Source organism: Aethalodelphis obliquidens, unplaced genomic scaffold (assembly GCF_003676395.1).
Source record: "Aethalodelphis obliquidens isolate GAN/ISIS:26980383/991018 unplaced genomic scaffold, ASM367639v1 scaffold19, whole genome shotgun sequence".
In the NCBI taxonomy this organism is placed as follows: domain Eukaryota; kingdom Metazoa; phylum Chordata; class Mammalia; order Artiodactyla; family Delphinidae; genus Aethalodelphis; species Aethalodelphis obliquidens.
The window spans coordinates 4388052-4402316 of record NW_020837963.1 but is presented as its reverse complement, the minus strand read 5'-3'; the positions used below and the strand labels follow the sequence as shown (position 1 = coordinate 4402316).

The 14265-nt window shown below is 34.6% G+C and overlaps 1 protein-coding gene across 5 annotated transcripts in view; it reads left to right on the top strand.

Moving 5' to 3' along the window:
• The window catches only part of SMAD2 (SMAD family member 2), a 100254-nt gene that overhangs the window by 48065 nt on the left and 37924 nt on the right, over nt 1–14265 (top strand). For 4 of the 5 annotated variants that reach the window (XM_027118449.1, XM_027118451.1, XM_027118450.1 and 1 more), the window contains 3 exons: nt 10367–10456; nt 11508–11701; nt 12504–12638. In XM_027118449.1, coding sequence (XP_026974250.1) covers nt 10367–10456; nt 11508–11701; nt 12504–12638 — 419 coding nt within the window. The remainder of the gene's footprint in view (nt 1–10366; nt 10457–11507; nt 11702–12503; nt 12639–14265) is intronic. The other variant, XM_027118453.1, reaches the window with a different exon arrangement.

Genomic DNA, 14265 nt, shown 5'->3' with positions numbered 1-14265 from the left:
TGTACATGCATACATAAAAACAACAAACAAACATCAAAAAATTTACCCTTCCCTCCCTCTCTCCACCTCAAGTAACTCCTGTTCATGGTGTGTGTGTGTGTGTGTGTGTCCGTCCCCATATGCATGTGCAAATACTTAAAGTTTTAATTGTCCTTTTTTACACAGAGAGTAGCTTACTAAAATATTGTACATTTTTTTTTCACTTAATTTATATTTTAGAGATCTTTCCTTATCAGTTCTTAGGGAACTTTATCGTATACTAAATAAACATACGAATTTTTTTTGTTGCTACTTTCCATTTTGATTATTATTTCATTGTCTGAAGTTCTTCTTTTTCCTTGTTTGTATTTTTAGGTAAAATTTTCAAATGGTAAAGTACACAAATCATAATGCTTAGTAGGATTAGATCTGACAAATGCATATACAGTGTATCAAGATACAGAACATTTCAATCACCCAGAAAGTTCTTTCATCCTCTTTCCCCCAAGAGGCAACCACTGTTGAAATTTTTTTCACTTCCAGTTTGTTTTGCCCCTTCTAGAACTTTATGTAAATGGAATCATTCAGTATCTAGTCTTTCATGTTCAGCTTCTCTTGGTCAACTAAATATTTATGAGATTCGTCCATGTTGTGTGTTCTTCTTTTTCCAGATGTTTTGCTTTTCAAGATCTTTTGCATTTCCATATATGTATTAGATCAGCTTGTCAGTTGCTATAAAAATACCTTGCTGAAATCATGATTGTAATGGATTTGAAAAAATAGAGCAAATATTATTAGGGAATTAGGGAAAATGGACATCTTGAGTCATTTAATCTAATATATTGTATTCCTTTATATACTTAGGCTTATTTAATATCTTTCAGCAAGATTTTTAGTTGTTAGTAAACAGGTCTTACACATCTTGCATTAATTAAACCTTTTGTCTAAGTATTTTATGTTTTTGACACCATTGTAAATGGAATTTAAATTTTTAATTTTCAAATAGTTTATTGCTGTAATAGAAATATAATGGATTTTTATAAGTTGCCATTAAATCCTACAACATTGCTAAATTCACTAATTAGTTCTAGAAGTTGCTTCACAGACTTTCTGTGTAAACAATTATGTCATTGTTCAGAAAAAGTGTTTTTATTCCTGCTTTATTGATTATTGACATATGAAAAATATAAGTTTAAGGTATACAGTGTGATGATTTGATACACATATATATTACAGAATGATTACCACAATTAAGTTAGTTAACACGTCCATCCCCTCACATAATTACCTTTTCGTATGTGTGTGGTGGTAACTTTTAAGATCTACTTTCTTAACTTTCATGTATATGATACAGTACAGCCATACCTTGGAGATATTGTGGGCTTGTTCCAGACCTCACAATAGGACAAATATCTCAATAAAGTGAATCACTAGGAATTTTTAGCTTTCCCGTCTATACAAAAAGTTACGTTTATGCTATGCTGTAGTCTGTTAAGTGTGCAATAGCATTATATCTTAAAAAATAAAAACAGTGTACATACCTTAATTTAAAAATATTGCTAAAAAAAAAGAATGCTAGCCATCATCTTAGCTTTTACTGAATAGTAGTCTTTTTGCTGACGGAGAGTCTTGCCTCGATGTTTCTGGCTTCTGACTGATCGGAGTGGTGGTCCTGAAGCTTGGAGCAGCTGTGGCAATTTCTTAAAATAGGACAGCACTGCAGTTTGCCACATCGATTGACTCTTCTTTTCATGAACAATTTCTCTGTAGCATGCAACGCTATTTAATAGCATTTTACCCACAGTAGAACTTCTTTCAAAATTGGAGTCAGTCCTCTCAAACCCTGCTGCTGCTTTATCAACTAAGTTTATGTCATATTCTAAATCCTTTGTTGTCATTTCAACAACCTTCACCATATCTTCACCAGGAGTAGATTCCATCTCAGGAAACCACTTTTTCTGCTCATCCATCAGAAGCAAATCCTTATCCGTGAAAGTCTTATGAGATGGCAACAATTTAGTCCCGTCTTCAGGCTTCAATTCTGGCTGTTTCCACCACATCTGCAGTTACTTCCTCCACTGGAGTCTTGAACCCTCAAAGTCATCCACGAGGGTTGGAATCAAATTCTTCCAAACTCCTGTGAATGTTCTTAATGGCAGCTAGAATGGTGAATTCTTTCCAGAAGGTTTTCAGTGGACTTTGCCCAGATCATCAGAGGAATCACTATCTATGGCAGCTACAGCCTTACGAAATGTATTTCGCAAATGATGAGACTTGAAAGTCAAAATTACCCCTTGATCCATGGGCTGCAGAATGGATGTTGTGTTAGCAGCCATGATAACAACATTAATATTGTTGTACCTCTCCATCATTGCTCTTGGGTGACCAGGTGCCTTGTCAGTGAGCAGTAAAAATTTGAAAGGAATCTTTTTTCTGAGCAGTAAGTCTCAACAGTGGGCTTAAGTTATTCAGTAAACTATGTTGTAATGCAGGCTTTGTCATCCAGGCTTTGTTGTTCCATTTATAGATCATGGGCAGAGTTGATTTAGCATAATTCTTAAGGACCCTAGGACCCTAGAATGGTAAATGAGCATTGGCTTTAAAGTCACCAACTGCATTAGTCCCTAATGAGAGAGTCATTAGGAGAGTCAGCCTATCCTTTAAAGCTTTGGAGCTAGGCATTGACTTCTCTCTAGCTATGAAGTCCTAGATGGCATCTTTTTCCCATATAAGGCTGTTTTGTCTACATTGAAAGTCTGTTGGTTAGTGTAGCCACATTCATTAGTTACCTTAGCTAGATCTTCTAGATACCTTGGTGTCACTTTTACAGCAGCACCTTCACCTTGCACGTTGATGTTACAGAGATGACTCATCTCTTTCCTTAAACCTCATGAACGAACCTCTGCTAGCTTCAAACTTTTCTTGTGCTATTTTCTCACCTCCTTTAGCCTTCACAGAGTTGAAGAAAGGGCCTTGTTTTGGATTAGGCTTTGGCTTAAGGGAGTGTTGGGGCTGGTGATTCGTATCAGCAGTAAGGCCGTTTTTGCCTTTTTTTTTTTAATCGTTTTTGTGTTCACAGGAGTAGCACTTTTAGTTTCCTTCAAGAACTTTTCTTTTGCATCCACAATTTGGCTTACTGTTTGGTGCAAGTGGCTTAGGTTTTGGCCTGTCTGGGATTTCAACATAACATTCTTCGTTATGCTTCATCATTTCTAACTTTTGATTTAAAGTGAGAAATGTGCGAATCTTCCTTTCACTAGAACACATAGAGGCCATTATTGGGTTATTAATTAGCCTAATTTCAATATTGTTTTGTCTCGGGATGGGGAGGTGGTGGGGGCAGAGATGGCTGGTAGGTGGAGCAGTCAGAACACATACAGCATCTTAGATGGGTGTGATTCATGGTTCTCCCAAACAATTGCAATAGTAACATCAAAGATCACAGATCACTATAAAAAATATGATAATAATGAAAAAGTTTGAAATATTGTGAGAATTACCAAAATGTGACATAGAGGCATGGAGTGAGCAAATTCTGTTGGAAAAATGGCACCAGGAGATTTTGCTTGACTCAGGGCAAATCTTCAATTTGTAAAAACAAACAAACAAACCCAAATACACAATATCTGTGAAGCACAATAAAATGAGGTATACCTGTATTGTTAATTATAGTCACCATGTTGTACGTTAGATCCCCAGAACTTTTAGTTCATCTTTTGACCTACATCTCCCCATTTCCCCCATACCCCTGACAACCACCATTCTACTTTATATTTCTTTGAGTTTGGCTGTAAAAAAGCAGTTTTATTTCTTCTCTTTCTAATATTCTTTCTTTTTCTCGCCATTGGCTACGACCTCCAGTACAGTGTTAATTAGAACTATATCATTGTTGACTAAAATTAAGTCATTAATTTAAAATATTTCTGCTTTCTAATATAAACATATAAACATTTAAGCAATAGCCTTTAGCCCCCCTTTCCCCAATTTTTTATATTGTGGAGTCCTTATCATATAAAGTATTTTCTACTTTATTTTGTCATTTCTTCTTTAACCCATGGGTTACTTAGATGTATGTTGTTAATTTCCAAATATTTGGGACTTTTCTAAATATCTTTCAATCATTGATTTTTAATTTAATTCACTTATGGCCAAAGAACATAATCTATAGGATTTCAGAGTTTTAAAATTAACTGTCCTCAGCATGTGGTCTCTCGTATTTTTTTTAACCAAGAACGTCACAATATGTAACTCAGAAGTAAACTCAGTTTAGACCTCTGTAGATTATTCATTCATTAACGTTCAGTTGATACCTAATAATGCAAACCATTTGTCTGAAATAGTTCATTGATCTTAGGTCATTGCCCGTTGACTCCAGATAATTATTGATCAGTTTCTCTTGGATCCCGGTGTTAAATAGAGGTGCCTCAGGCCTAAAGGGAAGGCAGAGGTAGTAGTACTCTTGTCTCACTCTTATTCTGTGCTTCTGTTTAATGCCTACAGTAAGCATGGAGCCTTTCTACTTTTATCTGTTTTATATAAAGGAATTCCCCATAAAGTTCACTCATTTATCAAGTATTTTTTGAGTCACTGTTATTGTGCTAGATCCTATCTTGTCCTTTGACTTTGTTCAAAAAACACTGACTATACCATAGGATCCATGGATGACTTCTCATTACATGCCATTCTTTTTTAAATACATAATGATGAAAACTGATAGAGTTCCCTTGGGAGGTCTTGAACTACATGTCCCCATACACAAAGAGTAGAAGGGAAGAGAAAATTGTCCTAAGTTTGGTCTGGTTTTTTGAGTGATGTAATTTGAAAGCCATTTCTGGGAAGAAATTAGCATTTCTAGAAAAATTTAGGCAGTTTTCTAGCCTCTTCTAAAGAACCAGGCACCCACCCACCCACCCACCAGCTGATTGTCAGGCACTGTTTTGCTCTCTTTTAAATATTCCATGTGCACTTGAAGAGGATTCTATAAATGTCAGTTAGAAGGTGGTTGATAGTATTGTGCAGCTCTTCTATGATACATAGATTTTTTTTTCTTTGTAGTGTGACTGTCCAAAGAGTTACTGAGATTACTCTGATGGCTGATTTGTTCATTTCTTCCTTTAGATCTGTCGGTTTTTGCTTCATGTATTTTGAAACTGTATTTTTAAATGCTTACAGGATTGTTAATGTCTTCTGATGAATTGTCCCTCTTAATGTCTCTTTTTACTTCGGTAATATTCTTAGACTTGAAGTCTTATTTCTGGTACTATGCTTTATTAAACTTATTGCTTGTATGAACTTTGTATTTCCACTTTTGTATTTTCAGCCCATCCATATATTATGTTTAAAGTACATCTTTTTTTGTAGACATTTTGCATCCTGTATTCATTCTGACAAGTCTCCGGCTTATTGGAGTATGTGGTGTATTTATGTATAACATTATCGTTGATGGGTTGGACTTACTCTTTGTTTTACTCTTTACTCTGTTTTCGGTTATCTGTTTTTTGTTCTTTTCTCCTTTCTTTCCTTTGGGCTTATTTTTTAGTATTTCATTTTAGTTTGCTATATGCTCTTTAGTTACTCTCTTTTGCCCTTTGTGTGTGTGAGGGGGGGTTGCTTTCACAGCGACAATATGCATCTTTAGCTTTGCAATAATGTAGTGGTTTTTAAACACCTCCTGTTGCTTCTGCTGCCATTGTCATAAATTACACTACATGCTTTTAGAGTTACAGTTTTTTTCTGTAGTTGGTCATATCCTTTTTGTAGAAATTAAGAGTCGAACAGAATATTGTCTTTCATATTTACTTACATACCTATACTTGCTAGTTTTTTAAAAAATTTCCCCCTGATTTAGTTTCCATCTGTTGTCATTTCTCTTTATCCTGAAGAATTTTCCTTTAGGCGTTTCTTTGTGCAGAGTCCGCTAGAAGTCTCTCAGTTTTTGTTTATCTGAACACATTTTTGTTTTGACTTCTTTTATGAAGGATACTTTTGTTGATTATAGATTTTAGGTTGAGGGTTTTGTTTTTTCCTTGCAGCTCTTTAAAGCTGCTGTTCCATTATCTCCTGGCTTCCACTGTTTCTGATGAGAAATTGCTATTCACGTCTTTATGCCTTTACATGTATAGATTGCTCTGGTTTGGCTGCTGTCAAAATTAAACAAAACTGCACGTTGTTGGTTAAAAGTGGTAAAAACAGATTTTATTCAGTAACCATTCCAGCAGGGGTAAGATCTGAGCCCAATTTCCGATTTGCACAGAGGTGACTGGGAGAATGAGGGAGTAGCAAGGGGTTAATGAGTGGGGTCTGGAACAGAGTCAGGGAAGTGAAAAATTACCCAAAAAGTGGGTACGAGGTTTGGTCAGTGTCCATGTGATTTAGGCCATCTGTGTCTGCTAAATGGCATTTATCGGAAGTTAGACTTCTGCCTTCCCTCAGAGGGCAGACTGGAAGATGGAGACCCCATTTTTCCTGGTGATTGGTTACATTTCAAAGGAATGGTTTTCAGGTCCTCCACTTCTGAGTTGTAGGAGTCATGTGTACATTTCAAAGAGACAGGAAGGATTTACAGTTGTAAGCTTTTTAAATAGATGCACTGGGAAAAGGAGGTCAGGGGCCTATGGACCAGTATTGGCTGGAACAAATGGTTAATTCTTTTGGCAGCCTTGAGCTTTTCCAGGCAGGAGCTCAGTAGGGTCTGGGTCACACCAGGGACGAGGCCTTAGGTTGCTAGAAGCCATGTTAGAGTTTGGTCAAGTCTCTAACTGCAGGGGTTTGGATGGAGTCCTTTGTGCCAAGTTTTTATGCTTCTCACCAGCTTAAAGATTTTCTTTTCATCTTTTGTTTTTAGGAGTTTGACAGTGATATTCCCAATATGTTTTTGGTTGTTTGTTTTGTATTTAAACTGCTTGGTATTCACTGAGTTTCTTGGAAGTTTAAGTTTAGTTTTTCACTGAAGTTGAAGATTTTTCAGCCATTATTAATTAAAAATTTTTTTCTTGTTCTTGCTTCCCCTCTTTCTGGGACTGCACATGTTACTGAGACTGTTTATTTTGTTATTCAGTCTTTTATTTCAGTTCTGATTAGATAACTTCTATTGATCCATCTTCAAATTCACCAACTCTTCTGTCTTCTCCAACCATCAGGTTAATTTTTAATTTCTGATTTTGTAATTTTCAGTTCTAGAGTTTTCATTTAATTAGTTTCTATATTTTCCATTATTCAGCTGAGATTCCCATCTGTTCATTAAGTCCACGAACATATTCATAATAGTTACTTTAAAATTCTTGTCTGTTAATTCATCTTGGGGGTCTGTTTTTACTGGGGGTAACATTTTCTTATTTCTTCTCATGTTTAGTATTTTGTGATTTTTATACTGGATATTTGGGACAAAATATTTTAGAAACTAAATTCTCTTATCTTTCTCTGAAGAATGTTGATTTTTGTTCTAACAGATAGTTTTGGGTGACCTCAGAGTCCAAACTGCCTCTGAGAAAAGAAACAGCTGAAATCTCAGCTTAGTTCTTTCAGACTTTTAAGCACTGGTTTTCAGCAGGCCTCTGCAGTCTCTCCCACATGCATAGTTTAAGGGTCTGGGCAGAGTTCATACCCCTATTCAGATTTTTTTTTCCCTTCGTGGCTTCCGTCATTATGGGATTTCCCTCTTCTCTTTCCAGCCTTTCCAGCAGCCCCAAATCCACCCTCTGATTCTGCAGGTCCTTAAAACTGCTGTTTTCTGCTTAAGGTCTAGTTGTCCTGGATCGCTTACACTGTGGGGTGCCTTTGGATATAGAGCCACACAAATGCAGCTCGCATCCAGTGCAGTTCCCCCCTTACAAAGGCCGACTTCCCTTCAATTTGTATCTGTTTTTGGTCTCTCTCCACTGTTATCAAATAGTTGATTTTATTATATTTTCAAATAGTTAATTTTATTATATTTTGTTCAGAGGCTCTCATTTTTATCCAAAGGAAGATTTCCCTGATTGAGGCTACTCTACTGGCAGAATCTCTGTTCTGTTTTGTTTGTGTATTCTTTTGTTAATTGCATACTATTTCCATTACTGAGGATTTATAATGTGTTTCAGGATCTGGTAATGGCCAGTTTCTTCTTTGTCAGAGTTTTCCTGGTCATTCTTGTTTATTTTGATACATTATATCTCAGGTAATTTTATCAGGGTCTTAAACAATTTTTTAAAATTTTTATTGAGTGCATCAGATATATAAATTTGACAGAACTGATATCGCTATGATGTTATCTTCCTGTCTAGGAAGATGTATATTTTTCTCTTTGCTCAGTTGATTTTTGTGTTCTTTAGTAATAATTAAAATATTTCTTGGTGTAGTTTTGACACATTTATAATTACATTTATTCTAGGTGCTTTGTATATTTTGTTATAAATTGATTCTTTGAAAAATTTTCATATATAAACAAGGAAATATTTTACTTGATAGAAGCAAATTTATTATTTTTAAATAAACTTTCCAATTTGTGTGAGAGAGATTATAATGATCAGTAGAACTGAGGCTTAAATATACCTTGTGATGGCAGTGGGAAAGTGGCCGAGTTAGAGTTGGGATTTAGGTCTTTCTGCCTCTAAATCGATTGCCTGTTTTTAACAACTACTGCTTATTGTTCTCTGATACATTTCAAGGCTTGAATAAAGCACAACTTAAGCTCTTCATGACCTATTACATTTTGGTTCTCATGTCAGTTCCAGAGTTAACTTGAGTGAAATGTTCATTTTAGTCTCATAAGAGCAGAATAGCCTCATTATCTACTCTTTTATCAATCATTTTCCTCAAATTATTTTCAAAGAGAGAAGAGTAAGATGCATACTGTTCCTTCTGAGGTTTAAATTTGGATTCATGAGACTCTAGAATTTAGTTGATTTTATTGTTTTAAACTACATGGTGCTGTATGTTTCCAGTAGATATTTGATAAATATCCGAATTAAAGGACCATTTATGTGATGGTTGTTTAGTCAGTACACCTTTGGGAAAAAAGGAAAGGTCTGAATTATCCTCCAGTTTCGTTTTTTCTGATTTTTGTCGTCTGAGAAGTGGAAGTTAGAAGCCTAAAAACCAAGAGAATCTGTAAAATGTCTCAGAAAGCTGCTGGAAAGTGTCTGAAAATGTATTTTTAAAAACCACCCAGTATTATACTTACTGTAGCCTCCAAAGCACGGCGTGAAATGTTTCTGCAGCCCAGTGACTGTGCAGAAGGCCCTGTAGCCCTGAAGCCCTGAAGCCCTGAAACCCTGCAGCCCACTTGATGTGTTGTCCAGCCACAGGAAGACAGCACTTTTCACCAGTGCCCTTTGAAATGCTGATTGAGTTAGCTCATTAGCAAAGTATACATCTGGAATTTAACCAGTTGTTTAATTTGATTTTCAAAAGTTGTTTTGAAATATTTCTTTCTCTTCCTTTAAATTTTGATGATTTTGTAATATGTAAGAAATGGAATAGAGTTTCAGAAATTATCTTTTGACTCTAATTTTAAAAGTATGACTTAGTTATAACTGAGACCCCTTTGGCTGTCATTAGTTCCATTCCAGACTGTTTTTAAGCACCTGTTCTTTTCTCCTTTTCTTCTCTTCTCCCACAGATGAAGTGGTAGCAGGGAAAATAGGCAGACTTATCTCTGGGCTGCCCTTGTTCTGGAAAGAAATGTGGAAGAAAAATTTTGAGATCTTTCTGGTGTATGCCTTTCAGGTGTATTAATGAGAAAAACTAGATAGAGCAACTTTGTCATATTCATACTATCTTTTATGAATTTTGTCCTTTCACGTATCTTTAGTCCTCATAGCAATTTCTTAAAACTTTTAAGGTAGTATGCTGCACTAGAATGACTTCAAAATCCATTTCCGTGTCCTTTACAGTAATAAGAGAGCAATAATAATTTTCAGTAAAACTGAATATATATGTATCTCAAACAAATAACCTGGAAATCTTAACTGTGGGTATATGTCTATTTCAATTGGAATTTTACCTATATTAAAAATACTAGTTGACATCCATTTTTAGATAAGCTTTTTTTAAAAACTGGGTTATAAAATGAAGCACTGTTAGTAAGGCTAATGGCATAGGATCCTTTGTTGTGAGTAGAAGAAATTGGAAAAGGCATAGGTATTGATTTCATTAAGCTAGAGAGCATTGGTGTTCACATTTTAAAAACATAATCATAACTTATCTGGAGTCACATGTTCCATTTTATTGGCTTCCTTCATATAGAAAATATAGAAACCAGCACTAAATGCCTGTGAAAAAGTGAAGCAATGTATATTTTCTGGGTGAAGGAAGTATTCTGTACATTTTCCATGTTTTACATCATGGTAATTTGAATAACCATGCTTCCATGTTCACATCAATTTTTTGTTTTTCAATTTATGCACAGCACTTGCTCTGAAATTTGGGGACTGAGTACACCAAATACGATAGATCAGTGGGATACAACAGGCCTTTACAGCTTCTCTGAACAAACCAGGTGAATATTCTGCCCTCTATCGAATCCTAGAGATCTTGTGGGAGGGAGGGTGTTTTGTAAAGACCTATAGTGGGTTGCTTAGTATAATTTTGCCTTGGATGTTTCCTTAATGTAAAATAAGGCATGGCATTTAAAATAACTGCTTGCCAGTATTAAAAATATATTAAATGTTTCAGCTGATGTTTTATCAATGAAATTCTAGTTTTGAATCTTTTTTAAATTATTGCATCCCCTAAAGAATAGAAACTTTGATAACTATATTCTCATTTTAGTGTGAGGTTAGATTATAATCTGTCGTTGGCCTAATTTTTAAGTAGATACATAACCAGTTTTTTGCTAAATTTCTTGCTATCATCTAAATCTCATCTGTATACTAATAAGCACATACTTATTTACTGAACCCCTTATATCACAATTAATGCCAGGCTAACTCGTTTTTATGTTATCTTTTTTTTATCACCTTATTCTCTTTTTTGAGCATATTGGTATTGGTCCATTTCATCTCATCATATTCATCACCATCTGCATTTATGTGTGAGCTGTATAGAAATATACCTCAGTACTCAAAGCAATCACAACTGGGTAATGAGTTACATTAGTTTTAGTAAAGTTACTTTTACATCATTGTTGGTATTTATCATTCTTCACACTAGTTCCTTTTTTTGACAATTCTGTCACCTACAGAAATAATGCCCTTAAAAGCCTCCCTAAATAAGAGTTTGATTCACTAAAGATGGAAGTTGTTGACAAAAGTTTTTCAAGTATAGCTATATGATACTTTTTTTAAAAAATCACTTTTTCCCCAAGCGGTTACCCGTTCATTGACATTTGAGTCATTTATGTAGCATATTTATAAGAAACATACCCTAGTGTTGCTGCTTACTTTTATATGAGATCCATTAGATAACACATTTTTCTTCCTTGTACTCACTAAAACTAACTAAACGTCTGTCATTCCTTTCTTTATGCTCTTATTGTACTAATTTATCTCAATTGAGAACATTTTTTTTTTTTGAAGTTCCCACCTTTCTTTTCCCTTGCTTCCCAATAGGTCTCTTGATGGTCGTCTTCAGGTATCTCATCGGAAAGGACTGCCGCATGTAATATATTGCCGATTATGGCGCTGGCCTGACCTTCACAGTCATCATGAACTCAAGGCAATTGAAAACTGCGAATATGCTTTTAATCTTAAAAAGGATGAAGTATGTGTAAACCCTTACCACTACCAGAGAGTTGAGACACCAGGTAGGAAAAGTAGATTTTTTCCCCTTGTTTTAATTAAATGCTTGAACTTAAGTGTATTAGGTACTCTTATACCTAATTGACCCAGGGAAATTTTGGTATAAAACTAATAAATTACCTTAAATTCAGTATATTTTTTGGCAGTAATTAAAAATACTTTTAAGTTTTTTAACACATGTTATGGGAAAATATATCTTAGAGGGAAAGATATCTTAGTTTCTTGGAATAGCAAGCATTTCACATCAAAGTACATGTCTAGGAAATTCTAATCCCACAGATACACAGTCTGCTTAGAACTGAATGATATGTCTTATTACTTGTCTGCTGTACTACCTGTTTTCAGTAATTTTGCTCTTTGTTTTTTTGATGTACTTTAATGACATCATTTGCATCTAAGCAGTTCGGTAAAACTCATAGCAGGACTTTCAATTTACTTAGCTGTATACTTGAACTGTATACTTATACTGTATACTTGAAACTAAAAGAATACAGCTATATTTTCAAAAAATACCCCAAATCTGATTTTACAAATGTTTCTGCAACCTTTCCGATGAGGATTTATGAACTTCTGTGGTAATATAATATTACCAGGATCACTTTGTCCCCAAAAGTACAAGATAAATTGGAACTTGGAGATTTAGATTGTGGACTATGACAAGTTAAAATCATAATCAGGTTTGTCAATTTCTCAATAGCCAAATAATGCCAAGTAGGTGGATCCTAAACTTCAAAAATTAATGAAAACTTTTAATACAGGTGTCACCCTTTGCTCTGCCATTGACTTGGATTTCTTTTACTCTTTTAGTTTTGCCTCCGGTGTTAGTGCCACGGCATACTGAGATCTTAACAGAACTACCACCTCTGGATGATTATACCCACTCCATTCCAGAAAACACTAATTTCCCAGCGGGAATTGAGCCACAGAGTAATTATATCCCAGGTATTTTTGCCTCAGAATCTCCTAAAATTTGAGATAGATACAAATTTTGTTCATAAATGTTCAAGTATTAATAAATTATGGTTTGGCTTTTTACAATTTTTAGTTCTACAGACATAGCAACACGTATGTTGTGCTGAAAATCAGAAAACCTCTGTTTTAGTTGTTTTTCATCTGGGACTCAGTAATGCTGATAAATAAATGAACTGCATGGTTCTCAAATTCTGCTCTATTATATTATATGTCCAGTAATATCCCATGATATGGAAACTACTCTTTTAGTTTTCACTGTTTGTTAGGACAACAGCTAATAATTTCTTCCTTTTTTGTCTGTTTCCTTTTTTTTTGTTTTTTTTTCCTAGCACAAACTAAAGGTAAAAGATTGAGCATTTAGCTATACATAGGATTTTTTTAGTGTCTTTTTTCTCCTTGTGTAATATTTATCTATTCCGCTCTTATGTTTATTTTATACAACTGAAAATATGTAAGGAACTTGGAGTTTCAACTACATTTAAAAAATTGCTTTGTCTCATCATGGAAATAATGCTTGTTCATTGGAGATAATTTTGAAAACATAAGGAAAAGGAAGGATTTTTAAAAATAGCTAGTTTTAAGGTTAGAAAGTGTTTTCTGATTATTTTAATGCTTTTTTCTTTTACTACTGTTCTATTCCAAAAGAGGATTTAAAGCTGTTTTTTGGGTAGCTGGGAAACCAACATTTTGAAAAGTTAGGACAGGGCAAAGATGTTGTGGAGAGTGGAGGCCAGGGTGAGGGGAAGGAGGATGAACAAAGGGCATTTAGTAGGGAGAAGAATTTGACTGGAAGTGGTTACGTGTGGGTTGTGGGTAGTGTTTTGGGTGAGGGAGTACTTAAGTCTCTGATGTGGGAATTAGTATAATTCAACAATACTTAGGAAACTGAGGTGTAAGCATACACTCTTGTAAGACACCTACCCAATAATTATATGGAGGGTGTTAGAATGTTTAGTGGCTTTCACTTGTGGAGATGTTTGGGCTTATTTTCCCTGTCGTCTTTACTTGTTTAGATTTGGGCATTTTACAAAGTAGAAAATCACAAGTGGATTACACCTATCTGCTTTTCTGGACAGTGGGGCTTTACCCAGCTCCAACTGACAGCAAAACCTTGGGATTCGCTTTTTATTCCATCGCGAAAGAAATTTTAACATTTCCTCGAAAACACTAGTACCTTTGTTGTTTATTATTTTATAGATAACTAATAATGGAGAAAAATGAAAAAAGATAACATATTTATCAGTTCAGTATTTCTTCCTCTTTAGACCTTTGAGACATGAGTGGTTAAACTGGCAAAGCTCAGCTCTTTTTTTTAATTTGCTTTAACTTTTAAAATAGCACGTAATGGTATTTATTCTTATTTTTGTATTCTTTGTTGTTCGAGTGTATGAAAGAATTTATTTTATTCTCACATTAAAAATTTTGGGGTACTGACACTTAAAAAGAAAAGTTTGATACTTAAGTTAAAATTTATAGTTAGCTTATTGAAGAGAGATTATAAAAAGTTTATGAAGGAAGCCTTTAACCCACATCATTTAAACTTATTTTTTCCTCCTTGAAATTATAATTGGTAAAATTGTATAAATGTTTTTATTTT